A 23,743-nucleotide genomic window follows, 5' to 3' on the forward strand; every position below is an offset into this window, starting at 1 on the left:
ATACAAAACAACTCGACTGGATCTCCAGGGAGGTATCCTGGGTAAAAACAGCCAATCTCAAAAGGTTACAAAGGATCATTTCATTTATATTAACATGCTTTCAATGATGCAAATAAAGAAATGGGAATTCGTGGTCTTTGGAACCAGGGATGAAGAGAGAAATCTTGGTGGATGGGTTAAATGATTATTTTACAAGTTGCCAAACTCAGAGTCACTGTACCATTTCATATTCACACCACTGATGTATGAACAATTCATTTTCTTTGCATCCTTGCCAGCCTTTGTCACTATTTTAGCCGTTATGATAAGAACATTGTGTTCTCTCAATTGTCGTTTTAACTTGCCTTTCCCAAATGGCTAGTGATGTTGAGTATCTCTTCATGTGCTTATTTGCCATGTATATGTCCTCAGTAAAATGTTCATGCCTTTTGGCAATTTTCTAATTGGACAGTTTAATTTGTTGAGTTTTGAGAGTTCATATATTCTAAATACTCATCCTTTATCAGATACATGGTTTGCAAATACTTTCTCCCAGCCTGTAGCTTTGTCTTTCCATCTTGACAGGGTCTTTCGCACAGCAAAAGTACTTAATTTTGATTAGCTTCAATTTATCAATTTTTAAAAGACCTTACCTTACACACGTCAGTTGTTTTGTAGTCCTTTATGTTAAACTTGTCACTAAGCCAGTTCACTTTTTAGTACTGCCCTATGACAGCTCTGAAAGCATCCCCGTTTACTGAGCAGATGTTCTATTCTCCCACCTTTGATTTTTCTGTGTTCTAAGATAAAGAGAACTTTTGTTCCTTTTTTAATGAACATATTAGGGTTCTCCCAGAGAAACAACCAGTAGGATATTCTGATGAGTGGTGAAAATGGCACTTCACCTCTGATCTTTCTTACTCCCAAACCCATAACCTCTGTCTAATCATGAGAAGAAGCATGGTAATCCCAAATTGAAGGTCACTACAAAATATTATGCCAGTGCTCCTCAAAACTGTAAAGGTCTAGTTTATTTGTACTGTAGTTAGTCTGACATCAGTTCCATGAAATTTGTTGATTTGCTTTATGGTCTAATATGCAACCAACTCTCAAATATTTCATGTGTGCTTGAAATGAACATTTAGGCTCTAATTCTTAAATGTAACATTCTACATATGTTCATCACAGTATCATTAGGTCCATTTCCTAGTCTGCAGACTATTTTCACACTGAAACTTATCACCTGAGTATACCATCCCTATGAAAAACACCATGATCCACCCTAAAGGAACATTCAGCTGCTCTAAGTCCTATGCTGTCTCCTCTGGCCCTACTTTTATACCACAGTCTTCATATTGTTTTACAGGCAGTATACAGACTTCCTCTGGTAAATGAGAGTATTTAGAGGAATCACTTTCCAGATTTTCAATTTCCACGTTACTCCTTCCTCAATTTGGATCTGTGCGAAAAGATGCAAAAGGACATCAAGGCATCCCCCATCCCTCTTAGCGATTACTCTCCACATTTAACAAATATGTACCTCTTACGCATTCTGAATCTTACCAAGGCACTTTGGATAAAATCTCTTGAATATCCAATAAAGACACAATTTTTAAGTATTGGTGTGAAGGAAGGACATTGGGAAAAAAGGTCCTTTTACAATTCAGGTAGTTTCTATTTTTTTGCTTTCACTGAAATAGAAGGATCATCTAAAGTCACCAGAGTTAATAAATCATAATAAAATAGTTCTGGTATGTAATTCTGAAGGAATTCAGAGAATTGACACTGCTACAACAAAATTCTTCCATTCTCATACTTTTTTGTATTATAAATGAAGTTTCTTAGAGTTTTATACCTATGAAAACAAAAAGGAATAAAACTTATGCTCTTAATATTAGTAATATTCACCCCCAGATACAAAAAAAAATTGGGGAAAAACTCCCCCTCCCATGAAGACCTGTTAACTCCACTAAAAATATATTTCTGATAAAACTTTACTTATGTTTAATAACAGTTCACCAAAATATGGATGTTTTATTAGTGGACAGTAAGAAGAGATCAACCAAAAAGAAAAAAAAGTTCCAAAGGCAGAACATAAAGTTTGTTCCCCACTCACCTGAAGTCTACAATGGGTGTCCAAGATTGATAGGTGGCTTTCTTCTAAGCAGTGATTCAGGAAGCCAAATTTCTTCCTCCTTGAATGTATACTCAGAAGCCACATACTCCTCTGCATCAGGCTAGTGGAGGGGGGTAAAAGAGCAAGGAGGATTGCACAGGGGAGGTTTTCACAGACCAGACCTGAAGTTCTATTACATGACTTCTGATTTATATGGAACTCAGTTCCATAGCCACCCTGTATACAAAGGTGGAAATAATCTAACTGAATGATCGAGAAAATGGCACTCACTTAACAGTCTCTGCCACATGTATTTATACACAGTTTTGATCAACTGTATTTATAACTGGAGACAAACTTCTTTAATGCTTAGAATCTTAAGGTTACAGGAAACAATTTCAAATTTTGTTACAGAGAAGTGTGACAGTATCTTCAATGTATGACTCTCACAGATGATAAAAATAGGATAAAATTCTTTGGGAGAAGTAGAATAGATGATGATGGATATCAAATCACTGCGGTATTTAGATTCCTTTAGATACATTTTAAAAAGCACATAATTGCATTTTTAAACAGTAATGACTATTTTTAAATGGTAGTATTAACAACACCCTAAATTCCTTCCAACTAAGGATGAAAAATTTTAATTTCAACTTAAAAAGTGCTAGAATATATAGTTTTTCAAGATTTTTAGAATACTTCTAGAGCTCCAAAATGTCCCCAAAGAGAAGAAATTTCATCATATTCCACACTAAAGAAGGTAAGGGAATAAGAAAAGTCTCTAAAGCTGTATCCCTTCCCAGTCTCTAAATTCTTGTTCTCAACCTTAACGACCTCTACAAAGGTGATCTCTACAGCTTATGCAGAAATTTCTGGGGACAAAAGATGCCACTGTCAGAGCCAAATATTTTAGGATCTGCTAAGGAAGGGTTTCCTATCTCTGTGCTAGGTTTTCCTTTGAATTTTTACAACATAGAGAAATTCCAAGATACGACAGAATATGGCCAAGAGGAAGGTCATTATTTGTAATTCCTAATCAAATGGCCCTATCAAATATTCAGATACAAATTGCACTATTTCCAGCCCTCTGCCTGAAGGTGGAATTCAACTTGATAAAAGAGGTGTCCTGGTCTTGCATTAATCTCCTGAACGACAGTTCTAAAGGGAGAAAGTGACTTAACTGTTTCGTCTTCCCTAGGGGCAAAAATTAGAGGCCTTTCTTTGGGTGGCACCCAGTGATAATGTTCTTACCTCATTTGGGACAATGAGAGGCATACTTCTCTCAGTTCTTTATTAGAAATATAGAAAGCAAGCCAGTATAATTTAATAAAGAACTTTAAAACACATTAAGTTTAGAGACCTTATATTCCTTCCTTGTTGCAAATAGCCTATCTTTTGAGATGAGGCACAAAGATCTTGGTGTGACTCAATAATGGACAACAGACAGTTTACAATTTAAGTCTATCTACTTCCTATAAAAAAGAAAAATTTCTACATGTGGGTGTCACCTCTAAAGAAGACACATAACAGACACTAGTACGCAACATTCATTATATTTATTTTACTAAATAGTATGGTTCAAAAAAAACACAAACAAATCAGAAAACTTTTACTTAAAACTAGTCCAACGAGATGGATGGGGTTGATGCCATCCCATTCCCTTCTTTCTATGTATATGAAGCTGGAGCCATATCTGACAGCAAGCACTCAAGTATACTTTGCCTTTCCTGTTGAACATGAATGAACTTCTCTGAACAAGAGAGACAAATGAAGTTTTACAAGATACAGGCACTTTATGTTCCCAGTTTTTAAAAATAAGCCAAGTGAAAAATATTTAGTAAAAGTAACTGGAACAGACAAAGCTTTAAGAGTTCTACCATTAGTTCTAGTGACTTACACTCAATGCAAACAGACAGCATCAAACAAGTAAAACAAACAAAAAAGTTTAACTGGGGTTAATGGGTATATATGTAAAAAAGAAATCCAATTTACTATAACTGGAGAAAAATGGCCATTTGAATCCAACTTAGAGATATACCAACAATGTGCATTAAATCTTGTGTACCTATGTAGCTGAGTAACATCTGAAAGCTTTGCAAGAGTGTGTGAGAAAAGCAAAAGGTGCTTTTGATTCCACAGTATCTGATTAAACAAAACAAAGCGATTTACAAAAAAAAGTACCAAATGATACTTTAAAATAAATAGTTCATCATTTTGATGAATATATACATGTAGAGTCCACTTCTTGGGGATTTAACTATCTAAAAGTGGCATATCACTATCCAGAGGTGCAGGAGCAAGTTCACATAAATAAAACAGTGTGGCTTCACTAGCTTCGGCTTCAGTCAATGGCTCCAGGCGAACAAGCTTACTTTGGGTTGGCTCTGGATCTAGGCTGCTATCCAGAAGCTCATCAACTTCTATGGGTTTATCTACAGAGGACATAACTTCTGATGATGCTGTACTCCCCTGTTCAACAGTAGAAGCAGGGTTCCCATCGAGGAATGCAAGAAGTGGAAAGGCAGTGTACTGGATAAGCTGCTTATCTATAATAAAGATTAGAAAAATGCTCTTTTATCACCAGCTTATACAGAGTTCAAGCTGAAGGTGGAAAAAATAAAAACAGATGTGCATATATGCAATCAACTACCCTTATATATCCAAACAAGAAATCTGACACTTTATGCCAGTAAATTTAAAAATGTACTAGTCAGAAAGGTTAAGTCTTTTATTCAACAATTACAATATGAGAATTCTTTCAGTTGTCCTAAAGTTAAATTAAAAAAAAAAAAAAGACTTAAAGAACTATTACCTCACCAATTTAATTTTCTCTATCTGCTGAAACCTTGATACATTATGCACAGAATTGAGAACAGTACATTCTGTGTTCAACTGTTAAGTATGGCCAGACTTTCCATACTCAGAAATAAACTTTCCTATTAGTTTCTATGTTAAGACTTTTAATTTTAAAAATCTGGAAAAAACTAATACTACATTTATACCTACCTGTTTTGGGTTTAGATTTTCTTCCCTCTTCTGAAACTGGCTGAACTACATTGTTCTTGGTAGTTTCTAATCCTTTATTCTCAGACTAAAAGAGAAAAAACCATATAAAAATACTTGTTTCATATTTTATATAGTCCTAAAATATAGCATAAAATAAAGAACAGTATGTGAATACGTTATCTGAAATATATGGGAACAGGGAGCACCAGAAAAGAGGAACTACAGAAAGAGATCTCAACAGGTAACAACACTGGTTAAAAAAACTATTGCTGTCATCAAGTGGATGAAACAAAGAACCTGAACTAGAATGACAGTAAGTATGAAAAGAGGGGACATTTCAACAGAACAGACAGAATTTGTCAAGGGTAAAATGAATCAAAGGGAATGAATGTCAAGGGAATGAATCAAAGATGGCTGGTTTCAAACTAATTAAGAGATAATTCTTTAAACAAACTCATCTTAAGCAGTTTTGATTAAAAATGTTATTACTCATTTCACTCACAAACAGAATATTTAGCATAACTGAACATATTTAGAGTAAGTAGCTCAGGATGACATGATGATATCCTCAAAAACTATAGATCTCTATAACTGGAAGCCTCAAAGTTGAGGTGAAATTGCTTCATTTCCTTTTTGAGACTCTTTCAGTTCTTTTCTGTTATTTAAATTGCTTCTTTCAACCATTGTCTTCTCTCCTCACATCTGATTGTATAGGGGGATTAAACCTTTAATGTTGTTTAGTTCTTCAATGTTCTTTTCCACGATGTTCAAACTGAGGTGCAGTGGTTCACAATTTTTCCTGAATAGCTGTAAGTCCCAGACACTTGCATGCTGGTTCAGTACATATGGTGTAAAAAACATACTAATTCCTATAATTCTCCTGATATTCATCATAAAATAAAGCAGTACAAGTTTCCAGGATTCAGACATAAGAATGGTCCCAACATATAATAAAACTAAACCTTCCGAAAAAGGAACATAAAAATATTTCTCATTTAGCAATCACAACAAATAAACAGTAATGCAAAAATACCATCTTTGTTTTTTACTTTTTAAAAAGTAGTTTCCAAGGATGCCGTTGTTACTCTAAAACATGAGAACCAGGATGACAAATGGGTTTCAAGTCCTATGCAAATTCTTGTTCATTAGTAGTGGCCACTTAGATTGCTCTACTGAGGAGTACAAGTATCCTGATTTATTAGGAAAGAGTGTGTAATCTATGTCAATAAAATACCTGTCATGAGCAAGGGAATGTGCCAATTATTTGAAAACAATAATTAGATTGTAGAACTATAATGAAAAGTTATTCTCTAATTTTTCTATAGTACTACAGAGCTGTATGCAATTTGCTGTTTAACTGCTATATCTGAGAACTGTATTTAAGCTATTGTTTTTGGAATAAAGAGGATAATCCAGGAAGAAAGAATGACTCAATGTCTAGCAATCAATAAACAGTGCAGCACATTCACTAAATGAATGCATAATATGGGTTCATTCCCCCTTAAGATCTAACATTTAACAGTATCATATTTACTGAAACCCAGTGTTGAGGTGATCAGAGAACCTTACAGTATAAATCCAGGCAAACTGTGGTCCACATGCCGTATCAGCATGCTGCCTGTTTTTGTAAATAAAAATTTACTGAAGCATAGCCACACTCATTCTTTTCTGTATTGTCTGATGCTGCTGTTGCACTATAATTACAGTATTGAGTAGTTGTGACAGAGAACATATGACCTGCAAAACTGAAAATATTTACCAAATGGCCTTTACAAAAGTATGCCAACCCCAGATAAAAATCCAAATACTGCATGTATAATCAACTTTCTAGTTCAAAAATTCACAAATTCTTTCAACTCTAAGTTACCCAGGCTATAATATATAATTCGAATACATAGAAAATCTGGTCAGGCTATCCTCACACATGACATTAATCAGAAAAATTCTACTCTCTGGGGCACCTGGGTGGCTCAGTTGGTTAAGCATCTGACTTTGGCTCAGGTCATGATTTCGCAGTTCGTGAGTTTGAACCCCACCATCGGGCTCTGTGCTGGCAGCTTGAAGCCTGGAGCCTGCTTCGGATTCTGTGTCTCCCTCTTATCAGCCCCTCTCCCACTTGTGCTCTGTCTCTCTCTTTCAAATATAAAATAAAACAAAAAAAATTTTTTAAATTCTACTCTCTGACTCTAATCACTTACATTTACTTGATATGTGTTCATTTTTAGATTACAAGGAACAAGAATCAAATTAAATTTTGGTTCTGCTAATCTAGAATTTATATAAATTTCAGGGGACCTGATTTACGCCTTTGTATTCAGTAAAAAATGGGACTGGAGAATTTGGTAAAAAACAAGATAAATAGAGTATATACCTATTTAAGACAATAAGCTATAAACAAAGTAAAAGAATGATTCTAATCATCTGCTCTTAACAACTTCAAATTGTCCTTATTACTCATTAAAAACAAGTTCTGAAGAATTTCAGGTAACATCTGCTAATCCCAACTGGAGTTCCTATAAGTCTAATAACAAAAACCATTACTTAAAAAAAAAAATAGTCCAAAATCCACACTTCATTGTTTAACTTTCCTTACGTACAATTAGTACAAATTAGTTCAAATCCCTGAGCTTTTACTGCATGCTAATAAAAAGAAGGAACTTATTTAAAAATATCAGTACCAGTAAATTTTCAATAAAAATTGCTGAGAAGCTATTCATAGAAGGAATAAGAATGTAAACTGAAGCACATAAAACATAAAAAAATATTTTAATTATTTATTTCAGTGATACACCTGAACATGCCAAGTTCAGTTGATCTCCCAGTACCTTGAGGGCTGACTTCATATTGGTAGTTTATCACACAAGTGCCTGAAGAATTGGGCAATGACTCACCCCATAACCAAAAGCTATTTTTTCATCTAAAATTTTACTATCTTGTTCACACATATTAGGGTAAGAATATAAAATGAGTTTTTTGTAACTGGGAGTGATATTGCTCTCTACTTACTAGGACTTTTTCTTTTCAGATTCTTACAGCTAAGGGTCCTGAGCAACATGAATTAAAACTTACTTTTGTATTATTGATGTAATCTGTGGGATTCATCTGCACAGAACTAGTGAAAAGCTGAAAGACCAAACAAGAAAGATGATAAGTTTAAAAAATATTTAAAAAGAACTGTGTGTTCAAAATTTCTATACAGCCACGTTGGGTGAAGAGATGTAGCTCCTGCACTAAGAAGTTTTCATACAGTAAAACAAGTATGAAAGAGAAAAGCAGGAAAGCAGAAGGAAAAACATACAAAAGCAGAGCAAGCTAGCCCATGCAAGATGTTTTAAGAATTTCTCCATAAAACAGTGGAGTAAATCACTTAAAGACAAATGGTGGTTTGCCCCACTTTCCCCTCCTCCATCTCCTTTATTATTTTCTTTCTAAATGCTTTTGGCTTTAACTGGCACCCAGGACTGAGTTCCTTGCCCAGACAGTAAGCCTTTACTGGCTACCAGCTAATTATGTGAGAAATTTATAGAATCTGCTCTATGACAGTGCCTCCTAAATTACGCCTCAAATGCAGCCCTCTGACCAAATGGCATACCTCCTTGTCGGTTCTTTTCACCTCACCTAGTAACAGAAGATGTAAATGCTAAGACCACTGCTTACTGCACTCCTCAATCCAGCCAGTTTACAGACAAAGCTTTTAAGTCATAAGCTTCAAAGTCATTCATTCCACAAGGATTTATTGAGCATCTATGAAATAACTGACATCATGAAGAATACACAATGAAGACACTATTCCTGCTCTCTGGGAGCTTACAATCTAAAAGACAAGAACAATATCAAACAGCAACATATGATCAGATTTAATTCAGTATAATAATAGTAATGGATACTGGGGATCAAAAGTACTAAAAAGAGAAAGGAGAAAATCACATGTGAGCACACTCATGCGCAGACACACACATGCAAGATGAAACAAAAAGTCTTTATGACGCTATCCAACACATATCAGTCCCTGAAGAATAGTTAGGATTTGGAAAGAAGAGAATGGAGGGAAGAATAAACTGTTACAGATTAGCAATAATAGAGAAGAAGGAATGGCTGTGGGGTAAGTTCTAGAAATAGAAAAGATGACCAGTCCAAATAACACAGAAGTTCTGAGTTGAACAGTAAGTTGTATGTATTAAGTTCAAAAAGTAGAACAAGGCCAGTCAGTGGAAAAGACCACATTCTGTCAGCAATAATAGCCTTGGAAAAGGCCTCAGAAATGACACACAGTGATTAAAGCATTTTTGGAGAATGAACACACCAACGGTTCAAAGGATAAACTGAAATGCATAGAGACTGCAGATAGATCCCTCCTCCACCCTCTCTAGACAGTGATTCCTCTCCTTAAGTTCCACATTCATGATAGCCCTAAAAATGTCCCCAGTTCTTCCTTTTGTTAACTTTTCCCCTTTCTTACTACCTACTGATCCATGAAAAGGATGAGACTCGGATCCTTAAGAGTAGATAACTGTAAATAACTGCAAATCTCTGCCAAGTTCAGCTTGTCACTGCCTCTGAGATTGAACAGATTTTGTCCCTATTGAGAGTGGCATCTGAGAGTATAAGCTCCTCACTCCTTTGCCCTACTCACCCATTAAATCAGGGATACCGGGGCGCCTGGGTGGCGCAGTCGGTTAAGCGTCCGACTTCAGCCAGGTCACGATCTCGCGGTCCGTGAGTTCGAGCCCCGCGTCGGGCTCTGGGCTGATGGCTCGGAGCCTGGAGCCTGTTTCCGATTCTGTGTCTCCCTCTCTCTCTGCCCCTCCCCCGTTCATGCTCTGTCTCTCTCTGTCCCAAAAATAAATAAACGTTGAAAAAAAATTTTAAATCAGGGATACCTTCATGTATCCCCAGCAGATGCACAGTGTGAAGCAGAAAAAAGTAAATCATGTAGGAGGAGCGGTGACACAGCTGGTTGAATCCTAATTCCAGGCCTCTCTTGCTGACACTCCACACTGGGCCACTCAGAACTGAACTCTGCAGAGAACCTGAGTTCCTCAGCATATCTATTCATGTCCTTACCATCTCTGCCACCTCAGAAAACAAGGCAACCTATGGGTGGATTTTTATAATACAGCATGAGATTCAAGGAGGAAACAATGAAAGTCTTGGATGAGAGAGGCAACAGTAGAAATAGAAAGTAGGGATGATTTTTGAGTGCTATTTTTGAAAATACTTGAGGACCTGGTGAACAATAAGACAGAGGTAAGGAAACCAAGATGACTCAGTGATTACCATTCCTGGATGAGTAAAGAGAAGTCTGATACCACCATAGAAAATAAAGCTGGGGGCACCTGGGTAGCTCAGTCAGTTAAGCATCCGACTTTGGCTCAGGTCATGATCTCACAGTCCGTGAGTTCGAGCTGGCATCACGCTCTGTGCTGACAGCTCAGAGCCTGGAGCCTGCTTCAGATTCTGTGTCTCCCTCTCTCTCTGCCCCTCCATGCTCATGCTCTGTCTCTCTCTCTCAAAATCATACATAAACATTAAGAAATTAAAAAAAAAAAAAAAAGAAAGCTGAGAAGTGTAGCTAGTTTGGAGAACAAAGAAAAGTTTGGTATTAAACACAAATAATCTAAGGCAAGATCTTAACTGATGATTTCAAAGGCATGGAATTAGAATTCAAGCAGTTTACTTTAAAAAAATATTAAGAACTTGAGGTATAAATTTGAGAGCAATCTCATAAGCCATAATCCCTTCACAGAGAAAGGATAGAAAAAGAAGAGACATAGAACAAATAAAAAGATAAAAGAATGGTACCTTGGGGAATACTCACTAGAAAACAATAGGGAAAAGAAAAGCTCTTTGAGTAACCAGAGAATAGCTAGGAAGACAAAGAGAAAAAAAAAAATCCAGTGCCTCTAAAATCAACAGAAAAAGTTCCATTGTCAAAAATCACTAGTGTTAATGTGATTAATTATTTATAATCCCCAAAAGAGTTCTTCGTGTTAGGCATTAGCCACATTTAACAGATGGGGAAACTGGGCAAGAGAGGTGAGCTTTCCCAAGGTTAATACCATAGCTACTAAGTGACATAAGCTAAATGAAACCCAAATCCATCTGATTCAAAACAAACCTACTCCCCCAATGGCCTGATTTAAAAAAAAAAAAAAAAAAAAAAAAGCCACTCATTACGGATAAACCAAGGAAGCACAGGCTTAGAGTAAATAAGCAAGACAATACGGGGTTTCAAAAGAAATACAGAGTAAAAAAAGAAGTACCAAATACCACCAGCCATTCATTTCTAAAACTCTGTAGTGAAAGAATTAGAGAAGTAGAATGGTAAATGAACAGAGCAACACATCAAAATGTTTAAGACGCAGAAGATCTGAACCTACTGAAGAGAGATGGGAAAGATCAAGGGCAGAGCTAGAAAAACAGAGGCAGAGGGCAGGTATACAAATAGGCTTTAAAGAGAAAGAAAGCACTTCCTTTATGAAGAAAAAAGATGAGATTCCACAGCTTATGAGAGGACGAGGGCATGAGATTATCCTCTATGAATAGGAACAGTTGGCCAGACGAGGTCTTGAGGACAAATGTGGTAAGTGTTCCAAGGTTAAATTAAAATAATCTAATTGTAGGGGCACCTGGGTGGCTCAGTTGGTTAAGTATCTGACTTTGGCTCAGGTCATGATCTCACGGTTTGTGAGTTCGAGCCCTGTGTCTGGCTCTGTGTGACAGCTCAGACCCTGAAGCCTACTTTGGATTGTGTCTCCCTCTCTCTCTGCTCCTCCCCTGCTCATGCCCTGTCTCTCAAAAATAAATAAATGCTAAAAAAAATTAAAAAAAAAAACAATAATCTAATTGAAGATTGCAAGTATTTGTAGAGGGACAGAATAATGAGATTTTATTTTCTTATGCTCTAAGGGACATTCTAAAAAGGTCCTTGGATTAGAGTGGGGACAAAGACAAACTGAATAAAGAGCTGTCAAATTACTATTAACAAATTAAAATAGGTCATTAACATGGATGTTGAATTCATGTAAGATGGTAACACAGATCAGTATGGGAAGGAAATCTTCAAAGAAAGAGAAATCCATCCTGTGATATACTGATGATTCGGAAAGGATAATCAAATCATGGATATTGACAAAACCTGATGAGAAGCAGAAGAGTAAGGTGCTGAATTAATAAGACTGAAAAATAAGAAAGAATTAATTCCTTTTAGCCTCACTGAGAAGCCCTTAAAAGGACAAGACTGAAAAATATCTTGATGGAGAGAAGCTGCATTTTAAGGCAAAAAATACAAAATAAATAAATAAATAAATAAATAAGCAAGCAACAAACTTTTTAGGATAGAGAAACATATTCACAACAGAAAACAAAAATAAGGAAGAGAACAATATTCATCTGGATGGAACCAAGCCATGTAAGAGAGAGAGGAATGGTAGGAGCAAGAGGGAAGAAAGGTAGTTAGTTAATGCCAGAAATGGTAGATAAGGATTCACAGTCCAGACAACACTGGAGTCAGTTCATGTAGAAGGTGGTGGGGATTGCAGGATAACCTTAGGACTTGGGGCATAAAAATTTTAAAAACTATAGCAAATATAATAAAATATCATTCACTTCAGTGGAAAATACTAATTCCCAAAGTATTAAGAAGTATCTCCATACTGTTTCCTGGCTGAGTAATTCTATGACTAAATATCCACCCATTTCTCTTCAGTGACAATTTGTTCTAGAGCAAAACAAAACACGGCAAGTCTAGAGAAGACCTGGACTTAGTAGTACCGTTGAACAAAGCTGATACATTGTTATAGGAGGATTAATTGAACTGTTACTCAGAAATGTGTAGTAATTGCTGATCACCCTCCTTCATCATCCTGAATCCATCTGTTTATTGTTTCTGATTAACAAAATCATTCATTTAAAAAAGAAAATGCAAAGACAGTGTAGAATACAAGAAAATGATGTATTATTTTAACACCATACACATAAATACACAAACTTCCATTACAGCAAAGATTTTTCAAAGTACCTACATCAACCAGGAGATCTGGGTCTATGCTAAACTGTCTTCCTGATAGCATGGCTTGGAAGTCCTCTAAGCTGCAATCAATACTGTCAAGATAATCCAACAGCTCAACCCTAAGGGAAAAAAAAGATTAAAAAATATATCAAATATTAGATTTCCTTGTTTCACATTAAATTACATTACAGGGGTGCCTCATTACAGAACTGCCAAGAAAATCCCAAGACACTCTTGGGATGATTAAATCCTTTCAAAATAACATTTGCAGAGCTCAGCCATGGCCAAAACAAGATAGATTATATGGGTTCATAATGTGAAAGAAAGATCGCCAAAAGAGAAACAGAACATGTGAAGTAAACAATGAAAGCAAATAGGCTCATACAACATCTAGAGGTTAACACTTACTTTCCCAAAAGATTGATGTTATCATTTAAAATGGAATCCATCATGGTCACAGGATCTTCTGTGGTCAGACTAGATGAGCCATTTAGCTGGACAGCACTAGACATGAGAGGGCTGGTGCCATCACTGCCTGAACTTAGGGATTCTCTAGCTGGTTCATTCTGATCTCCACTCTGAATGACAGGTGCATACTCATCTTCATTGTCATCTTCAACAATGACAATATCAGGGTACTGGCTACAGCTATATCAGGATGTAAGAAAGAACCAATCACATTTTCAAACAAATTCAACAAATCCATCTGTCCATTCATTCTTCATGAAAACTTTCTCTCCAAAACATGTATCAAAAGGCTTAAGTTTCTTGAGTGAGTAGCATAATCACAAATATTGATTTATCATATGATACAAAACCACAAAGGATCAATTAAAGACATTTAACTCCACAATTAAAAAATGAGAATTCTCATTACTTTTTGTTGGGAGTCTTTGCTGAGAGGATAGTATGTGGTTAAATAATTTGGCTTTTTCGGTTTAATAATCCAGATATGAGTCAGACAATAGTTTTTCACAGAATAAAGTGGTTTTGAATTTAGCTTTCTGATAAGAAAAGTAACCAATATTTTCACAAATTTTACTTCATAATCTCCTTACTTGGAGGGATCAGATATAACATCCTCATTAGTTTCTGGAATAACAGGGATATTTTCTTCATCTGCATTATCATCAGTTACATCATAAATAATAATGTCATCTGAAATCCGCTCCCTTGGCTTTAAACCTTCAGTCCTACTATGTGGAACCTGAAAAAAATCACGGAGACAATATATATCAAAATTTGAAATTATACTGACTACCGAACAGCATACTATTTAAAAAGTGCTAACTAGACACCCATTATTTACTAAACATTGAGGATACACAATGGTAAGCAAAACAGTTATGCTGTCTGCCCTGATGGGACTTATATACTAATTGTTATTAGCACCAATTCACAGAGGTATGAAGTGTGTTACTTCATCTACTTAACTATTTCTTTTACTGTAAGAATTCTTGAAGGTGACATGCCTCCGAATGATTCTATGGAAAGATCTTCAAATTTTACAGTATTTTTTTATATCCAAAGGGTTAAAAAAAAAGTCCTAAGACTTCACCAGGAATTTCAAGCATAACCAGATGACCACTGTGCTGATGAGGATTATTTTATCAGCTACTCTATTTGACATATGGTTTATTCTTATTAAATGCTTTCATTAATAGGAAAAAAAAAAAACATTTCAGCTATTCCACAGTTAAATGTCAGCCTGTTTTCAGCAACAATTTTTTTATTCAGCTACAGATATATTCAGATCATAGGTACTTAATAAAAATACATTCAGTTCTCTAAAGCAAACTAAAGTCATTATCATACGCAAAAATCTGTAAATTTTAACAGTAGATAAATCAGAGGCAAAAGATGTAAAGTACTTAAAAATATGTAAATCTAGGTAAATTAAAAAATCGTCATCCAGGGGCGCCTGGGTGGCTCAGTCAGTTAAGTGTCCAACTTCAGCTCAGGTCATGATCTCACGGCCTGTGAGTTCGAGCCCCGCACTGGGCTCTGCACTGACAGTTCAGAGCCTGGAGCCTGCTTCAGATTCTGTGTCCCCCTCTCTCTCTGCCCTTCCCCCACTCAAGCTGTCTCTTTCCCTCTCTCAAAAATGAACATTAAAAAAAAATTTTTTTTTTAAATCGTCATCCATTACGTTGAGTCTTTAATTCTAAAAACACAACAGTTAGGTTTATTTATTTAGAAACAGTGGTGGGAAGAACCAGATGTTAATTATGGTTTGCTCAAGAAAAAAATCTTGGTACATTAATAAATCTGAAGCAGTATTTAGAATTCCAAGATTTGAAAGTAACAATGAAAATCAGATATTAAAAAAAAGTCCAGACTCTGAGCTAGACTGATTTGCCAATGGATGTAAGTTTGACAAACGACAAATGATCCAGAGAACCCATGACAAAGATAAAGGTAAACAGAAACACGTTTTGAAATTGCTAGACTAAAAGGTCTAGTCTATGCAATTTATAATAAAAACTGGAAACTTAAAATAACCAATGGATGAATGCATAATTACATTATATAATATTCAATTAATATAATAGTTGAGATTAACTAAATATTTAATAAATCTCCAAAAGAAAAACCAAGTGAAAAAAGTTACAACGCAAAAAAATATGTGCAAAATTATATGTAATTTATATAAAATTTAGATACATGCAAAATAATACCAAATATTGTTCAAGAAGTCACACATATAATGACCAAGGTGATGATAAATTCTAATTCAAGACAGTGATTATCTAGGAGAGCCTGAAGAAAAGGTGAAAAACAAACCTGGGACCAGGCAAACGAGACAACTATATTTACAATGGTTTATTTCTTAAAATCTAAAGCAAAAAATTAAAAATGTCATGATTTAATAAGCTGGAGGATAAGCACACAGATTATTCACTAAACTCTGAATGAAATACTGCTACAATAAAACTTGGCTTGAAATAACAAATATAAAGTAGAATTTAACCAAAAAATTACTTTATGATGGTGATTATCAGCTGGTTCTTTGACTATATGTTGAAACAGGTTCTTCTTTTGGGCTCCATTAGTATTTAGAAGTAGAGGCCTGAAAATCAGAAGATATTCATGAAATTCAGTGAAGCAAACATAACATGAAATTTAAATTCTTCTAATAATTTACCCTCACATGAACATACACACTTTAATAAGAGATTTGTTAATCATACACAATGAACTCTTAAAACGGTCACATCTGGGGTGCCTGGGTGGCTCAGTCTCTTAAGCATCCAACTTTGGCTCAGGTCATGACCTCGCAGTTCATGAGTTTGAGCCCCACGTAGGGTGCTGTGCTGACAGCTCGGAGCCTGGAGCCTGCTTCAGATTCTGGGTCTCCTTCTCTCTCTGCCCCTCCCCTGCACACACTCTGTCTCTCTCTCTCTCTCTCAAAAATAAATAAACATTTAAAAAAAATTCTTTAAAGAAAATGGTCACATCTTAGGAATAGAAATAGAGGATGACTGTGTTTAGGACTTTTATTTCACCATTCTTTTGGACTATTTTTCTTAAAATAAATATAATAAACTAGTCTCTCTGGATATACTTCACTGCTGACTGAATAACTCTTTATGAACTGTACTTACATAGTAAAAAAACAAATAGGTAATATGAGAACTAGTTTGTGGAAGCAGAGTTAAGGCCACAGCCTAAGTTGTAAACATAAACAAGCTTTGCTAAAATATGGCCTTACAAGATCTTTATCTGCTTTCCAACTATTCCTTTATCCATTATCCTTAAGCTTTAGTGGTAATAACGGCAGTTACTAACATTTATAGATATCACAAGCTACATTCAATATATAGGTTTTTAAATCCCTTATTAGTGAATTAAAGATAAGAGAGATCAAGTAAAAATTTTTTTATTTTTTTTCAATATATTACCTGTTTTTTAAATTTCCCTCATTCAGGCCATCTAATGATACATTAAACTGCTAATGTGAATAAAAATGGATTCTTTATTAACTGTGTATGTGTGTTTAAAGTGGCCATTTAGGCTACCTTATCTTTCAAAAACATCAGCAGGATGACAGCAGGAGGAAATAACACTAGTATTGAAATGTTGAGAGTATAAATTAACAAGGAAGTACTGTGCATCTGGGACAACAGGCATACTCTAAGCAAATGTAGGCCATTCATGTTAAACACTAAAATGTTTACTTGTCCATGAATAAGTCAAAGTGTTTTACCACAAAATCTTACCTTTTACGTTTTAAACTCACAAGTTGGTTATTCTGAACCAACGTAACAATAAACTGGACAATCTAAAAGGAAAATATAAACAAAAAAGTTTCCATCGCAGACTCTTAATTATTAGTGCATATTACAAATCTTACAAAATTAATTCAAATACTACAGGCTAAGGCTAAGTCACATAATTTCTCACATATTAACATATCTGTAATCTGAGTGCATCTTACAATTGATATCTAAAGAAATTTAACAGTTTCCAAGCAGAAGGATAACCTGTGATGAAAGCTGCAGCTACCTGTAATACCAAGATGCTTAAGACATTCATCTACCTACCTACATCCATCCATCCATCCATCCATCCATCCATCCATCCATCCATCCGTCTAACCACCCACCCACCTACCCATTTATCTATCCAACATTCAATTCACTTATTTGTTTTGGTGATAAGTACTAAGCATGCCTGGATACAGATCCCAACTTTCTACTTAAAATTCTTTCAAGATTATGATGGGGGAAAAAAAAAGTGACTGGCAACATTTTTCTTGCACTGGGTAATAAAATTAGAGGCAAAAGAAACTGCCAGCTCTTTCAGAATAGAGCATAAAATTTTCAAGGTAGAAAACGCTTATTGGTTGATTCTAGAAAAATTATTGCTTAATACAAACTATTGCCATGAAATATCTAATTATACAGCAACAGAAATAAACCCCAAATACAGTTAGAGGTTATCCAAAAATAAATTCACAATTTAAAAGTTGGAATACATATGCTTTTTTCTTTAAAGTTAGAATACGTATGCTTTTTTCAAATAAACAACGTAAAGATTTTGTTTTAGATGGTTTTCCTCTTAAATATCCAAGACACACACACTGCTAATCAAAAGAAGCTGGTTTAATCTTCTGAGTTGGATTAAATCTAAAAGGAAAAAAACTACTAAACAAATCAAGACAGGTAAACAATATTTCACATTTTTATGACAATGTTTCTTAAAGTGCAGTCCATGGGCGCCGGCGTGGGTCAGTTGATTGAGCTTCTGAATCTTAATTTTGGCTCAGGTCATGATCTTATGGTTTGTGGGACTGAGCCCTGTCTCAGACTCTGCAAGAACAGGGCAGAGCCTACTTGGGATTCTCTCTCTCTCCCTCTCTGCCTCTCCCCAGCTCACATGCACACTCTCTCAAAATAAATAAATAAAGTTAAAAAAAAAAAAAAGAAAAAAAAAGTGTGGTCCATGGACCAGCAGTATTAGACAAATTCTCAGCCCCACTCCAGAATTGCTGAATCTGAAATTCTGAGGATGGGGTCCAACAATGTATGTTTAGCAAGTCCTCCAGGTGACACTGACATGATTGTAGTGTGCTTGGCTTGGGGTGTGCTTTGAAATTTACTGTCAATTTCCCAAAGGAGCTAGAAAGATGAGAATCACATGGTTAACTATGAAAAGCAGTATATTACTGACAGGCTATAAATAAAGGCCAAAAGTGAGTGGAGGACTATTTAGACTCTTTGCAAGGAAGTTCTCTATAAGTTTTGTAAAATGTAATTATATGACTAAAATACAAAATTGTCAATTAGAAATGTGCATGGCTTTAATATTGTGTGCTCTCCCCCAAAGGGGGATACTAAGTAGTATTCCTTAGAATCAAAATGAACTTTTCCACGGAGAAAAATATAGACATTTTAAATGAAGAATTAGATAGCATTAGAGTCTGAAAAGGAAGTTAGTCACTAACCTTATTCAAAAGAAAATGCTGACTGATAGCTGATGAGAAGACAACTTAAATTTAAGCTTAAAGGTATCAATGAAATAATTTGACCTCAATTGTTTTTGTTAATTTATAAATAAGTATTATAGAAAAATTCTAAAAACATTAGTGGTTGAATTCATAAGATCATGAATCACTGGCTAAATTTCTTCTGAAATTTGTTCATCTTAGTTCTCTCATGACAATTCTTTTTTTAAATTTTTTTTAACGTTTATTTATTTTTGAGACAGAGAGAGACAGAGTATGAACAGGGGAGGGTCAGAGAAAGAGGGAGACACAGAATCTGAAACAGGCTCCAGGCTCTGAGCTGTCAGCACAGAGCCCAATGCGGGGCTCGAACTCACGGACTGTGAGATCATGACCTGAGCCGAAGTCGGACGCTTAACCGACTGAGACACCCAGGTGCCCTTCTCATGACAATTCTGCATCACGTTGTACAAAGCTTGTTTGCTGAAGTCATCTAACATTTACAGTATTTACAGCCTCTAAGTTTTGGACCTGGCAAGTTCTACAACCAGTACTATTTTCCTGTCCTGTGACAGGCACCTATACCAGTAACTCACATATACTATTCCAATTGAGCCAAGACAAAAGAGTAAATGGCAAACTTATGAACCAACTCCAGCATTATGAAAACTCCCTAGTTCCACCAAACCACAAATATTCAAACTCAGATTTGAGCAGACAGAATGTCAACTTTCATGAAAAATTGAAATTTTACTAAGTATTTTACCAACTATCTTTGACTTTAAGGGAAAAAAAAAAGCTATGTAGTATTATAAGCTAATATTTAACTAAAACATTATTTTCTGAGAAAAATTAAGATATTTTAAAAATAAAGTACAGGTTAGGATATATCTATCATTTTAAATCAGGTATTCTTAACAAGGTTGCATGCTGGAATCACCTTTAGGGAAGCTTTGAAAATATATGCACTCAGACTAAACACTTACAACTGAATTCAACATTCAACCGTTCACTTGCATACTGATTGGAAAAAAACAAAAAGGAAAACCTAGTATATCTATTTTGACTACAGGCCAAAGGCTGCAACCATTCGTCTCTGTTCTAAGCTTGCTTCACTAGACCCAGATCCAGTCAGTCATAACTCTATTTTTAGCTAAAGATCTCCCACCCTTCCTTCCCCCACCCAAAACCTGTTGCTTAAACTTCAGAGTCTAGTTTACTCATGAGCAAAAAATAGCTGCCTTAATTACTTTTATGTTTCAACTCTTATTAACATATGAAAGCTGATATGAAAAGACTACATCACAAGGACACAATGCAACAGAGAGATTTTTCAGTTCTCCCAGTAATTTTCAGCTCAGATACTAAAATACAGAATTTATTTTATAACACACTACATTAACTGCTTTTCTGCAGAAACTAATAATGGGATACACTGATAATTCATTTTTTTGAACTCATATTCTGGTTAACTGATTTGAAAATTTTAGTCATTTGTCTTTCAAGATCACATCCATACCTTTTCAAGTAAAAAATAGTAAAAACAAAAATAACGAACCCACACAGTAAGGCTATCTTTCATAGTAAAAAATGTTAAGAAATTTGTAACATATTAATTATGTTCCCCAAAATAAAGTATCTTTAAAGTTGTTATATCAGGCTATAAAGCTAATAAGACTTTAGTTGAGAATATGGAACAATCATATTAAGCTAGTATGAAGTGTTTCTTATTAAAATGAAAATGTTAGGGGCGCCTGGGTGGCGCAGTCGGTTAAGCGTCCGACTTCAGCCAGGTCACGATCTCGCAGTCCGTGAGTTCGAGCCCCGCGTCGGGCTCTGGGCTGATGGCTCAGAGCCTGGAGCCTGTTTCCCATTCTGTGTCTCCCTCTCTCTCTGCCCCTCCCCCGTTCATGCTCTGTCTCTCTCTGTCCCAAAAATAAATAAACGTTGAAAAAAAAAAAAAATTTTTAAATGAAAATGTAACACAATTTAATTTGTTTGACTTCAGAGTTTCACTACTCTATATGCACCCTATATAAGAAATTAAAATCAATCACTGACTATTCAACACACTTTTTTAGGTTACAAATGGTACACAAATTAAACAAAGGCAGATTATAGTCATGGTGGAAAAAAGCTTACCTTTCGAATAACTTGTTGCTGTTGTGCATGTTTTGCTCGTAATTCTGACACCTCCTTCCAAAGGGACTCATTCTCACTACATCATTTATTAAGAAACAAACAAAAAAAAAAATTTCAGAAAGCCAGACATGAAGACATTAAGAATACCAGTGAACTTTGGGGCACCTGGGTGGCTCAGTCAGTTAAGTGTCCAACTTCAGCTCAGGTCATGATCTCACGGTTCGTGGGTTTGAGCCCCACGTTGGGCTCTGTGCTGACAGTCTGCTTCAGATTCTGGATCCCCCTCTCTCTCTGCCCCTCCCCTGCTCACACTCCCTCTGTCTCTCTCTCAAAAATAAATAAACATTAAAAATTAAAAAAAAAAGAGTTATCAGTGAACTTTTACTATTATTTTTGAGACTAGAAAAATGTTGGTTCGATTACATAAAATAACAACTATCTTGACACAGCCGCAGAATCATCCTTTCATAACTATAGTACATTCTACTGTTGGCAATATAAACACAAAAATGTAGGAGTCATGCCTACATCCATATAGTAGTAGGCAATTTACTTCTCTGACAATGTGGTTCATTACATCTTATTTAAAAAATAAAACAACCTTTCAACTGTGGCTACCAAGTGAATTTAGGACTTGTGCTTAGAAAAGAATTTTTTTTAATTTTTTTTAATGTTTATTTATTTTTGAGAGACCGAGAGAGAGCGTGTACGCACAAGCAGGGGAGGGGCAAAGAGAGGGAGACAGAAGATCCAAAGCGGGCTCCACACTGACAGCAGAGAGCCCAATGTGGGGCTCAAACTCACAGCTGTGAGATCATGACCTGAGCCGAAGTTGGACACCTAAATAACTGAACCTCCCATGCACCCTTAGAAAAGAATTCTTTTTTTTTTTTTAATTTTTTTAACGTTTATTTATTTTTGAGACAGAGAGAGACACAGCACAAACAGGAGAGGGTCAGAGAGAGAGGGAGACACAGATTCTGAAACAGGCTCCAGGCTCTGAGCTGTCAGCACAGAGCCCGACACGGGGCTTGAACTCACAGACCGCGAGATCATGACCTGAGCTTAAGTCGGGACACGTAACCGACTGAGCCACCCAGGCGCCCCAGAAAAGAATTCTTAAAAGAAGTGACATTTACCCAGCACTTCCTATGCTCTAAGCATTATGCTAAGCATTTTATGTGTATTTCTTAAACTTCTCTAAAATCAGTCAAGAAAGGAATTATTAACTCTATTTTATAGAAGAGGACACTGAGACTCAAGAATTGAGAGGCCTTGCCTAAAACCACACAGGTAATTTATTATAGTAAATGTTGAAGCTGATCTAAAAGTCTATCAGATTCTAAAACTGTCTACCTTAAAATCTGTTTCAAACACAAGCACAGAAACACTAAAACAAGTTTTTTTAAAGCATGTCTAAATATATGACAAATCAATAACTTGCCTAGTAGTAACTTCATTTCCTTCATTGACTACTTTTATTAAACATGCAACTATTAAATGTTAGCAGCAATGATAACACTGAGAAGGCATGAAAGATAATCTACCTATTAAATGCTCTCATTTTTGCTCTTGTTAATTTCCATAATATCCATCTTCCTCAAGCCAAACTATTACAAAAGGGACTGGATTTACACACAGAGGGTACTGAAAACAAAACTTTCTTTAATACTTAATGAATAACTAGAGTACTTTTTATGACTCAGATATTTAAATTTTAAACACATTCTTTAAAATGTTTATTTTTGAGAGAGAGAGAGAGAGAGAGAGAAAACATGAGAGGGGGAGAGGCAGAGAGAAGGAGACACAGAATCCGAAGCAGGCTCCAGATTCTGAGTTGTCAGCACAGAGCCCGACATGGGGCTCAAACTCACGAACCACGAGATCATGACCTGAGCAAAGTCAGACGCTCAACTGATGAGCTACCCAGGTGCCCCAGACTCAAATATTTAAAGATACTATCATCTATTTGCCTACTAAAACATAAATAGAAGAATGGTTACCTCTAAAACTGATAGGATGAATCTAGGATCATTCCTTAAGAGCTAAACCTGAGATTCAAGGAACTGGGTCAAAAGGTACCTCAGCAGACACAAAACACATATAATAAACTGGGATGATTAAATAATAGATGCAAAATGGGACATCTTAAAATTAAGGCTTATTCAAAAAAGGGAATCATATCCAAGGTTACTCTTTTAATGAAGATACGTGAGTTAAGACAGCTGAACTAATCCCACACTTGAAATGGGAGAGAATACATAAAACTTAAATTACTCTCAAGACCTTGGCACCTATTAGGATAAGAGAAAAAATCTTTACTTACTAAGAAGTACATCTATTCTACATGTAAGTTGTTACTGTGGCAAATAATGGTGCCAAAAATTGTAATAAAGCAAAAGCATGTTTCGGTAGATAAAAGATTCAAATAACACTTTACCACGTCTATGTAAAATAAATACCAAGTAGGCCAAGTCTCATGTGTCCTTTTTCCCTATTTTTTGTCCTATTTTTTCCTAAGAGATGGGCCACATAGAAAAGT

At 35.6% G+C, this 23,743-nt stretch overlaps 1 protein-coding gene across 2 annotated transcripts in view; it reads right to left on the reverse strand.

The window, feature by feature from the left end:
* Positions 1 to 3,632: 3,632 nt before the first annotated feature.
* The window catches only part of HSF2 (heat shock transcription factor 2), a 35,900-nt gene continuing 15,789 nt past the window's right edge, over positions 3,633 to 23,743 (reverse strand). Inside the window, exons 5-13 of one of the 2 annotated variants that reach the window (XM_047102651.1) lie at positions 21,202 to 21,277; positions 17,333 to 17,394; positions 16,095 to 16,182; positions 14,171 to 14,319; positions 13,521 to 13,760; positions 13,126 to 13,231; positions 8,171 to 8,224; positions 5,102 to 5,186; positions 3,633 to 4,641 (exon numbers count right to left, since the gene is read on the reverse strand). In XM_047102651.1, the coding sequence (XP_046958607.1) occupies positions 4,349 to 4,641; positions 5,102 to 5,186; positions 8,171 to 8,224; positions 13,126 to 13,231; positions 13,521 to 13,760; positions 14,171 to 14,319; positions 16,095 to 16,182; positions 17,333 to 17,394; positions 21,202 to 21,277 (1,153 nt within the window). In that variant the 3' untranslated portion in view covers positions 3,633 to 4,348. The remainder of the gene's footprint in view (positions 4,642 to 5,101; positions 5,187 to 8,170; positions 8,225 to 13,125; positions 13,232 to 13,520; positions 13,761 to 14,170; positions 14,320 to 16,094; positions 16,183 to 17,332; positions 17,395 to 21,201; positions 21,278 to 23,743) is intronic. The other variant, XM_047102652.1, reaches the window with a different exon arrangement.

This window comes from Lynx rufus, unplaced genomic scaffold, assembly GCF_022079265.1.
Source record: "Lynx rufus isolate CCGP_SWC_20201006 ecotype Redwood Valley unplaced genomic scaffold, mLynRuf1.p SCAF_6, whole genome shotgun sequence".
Taxonomy (NCBI): Eukaryota; Metazoa; Chordata; class Mammalia; order Carnivora; family Felidae; genus Lynx; species Lynx rufus.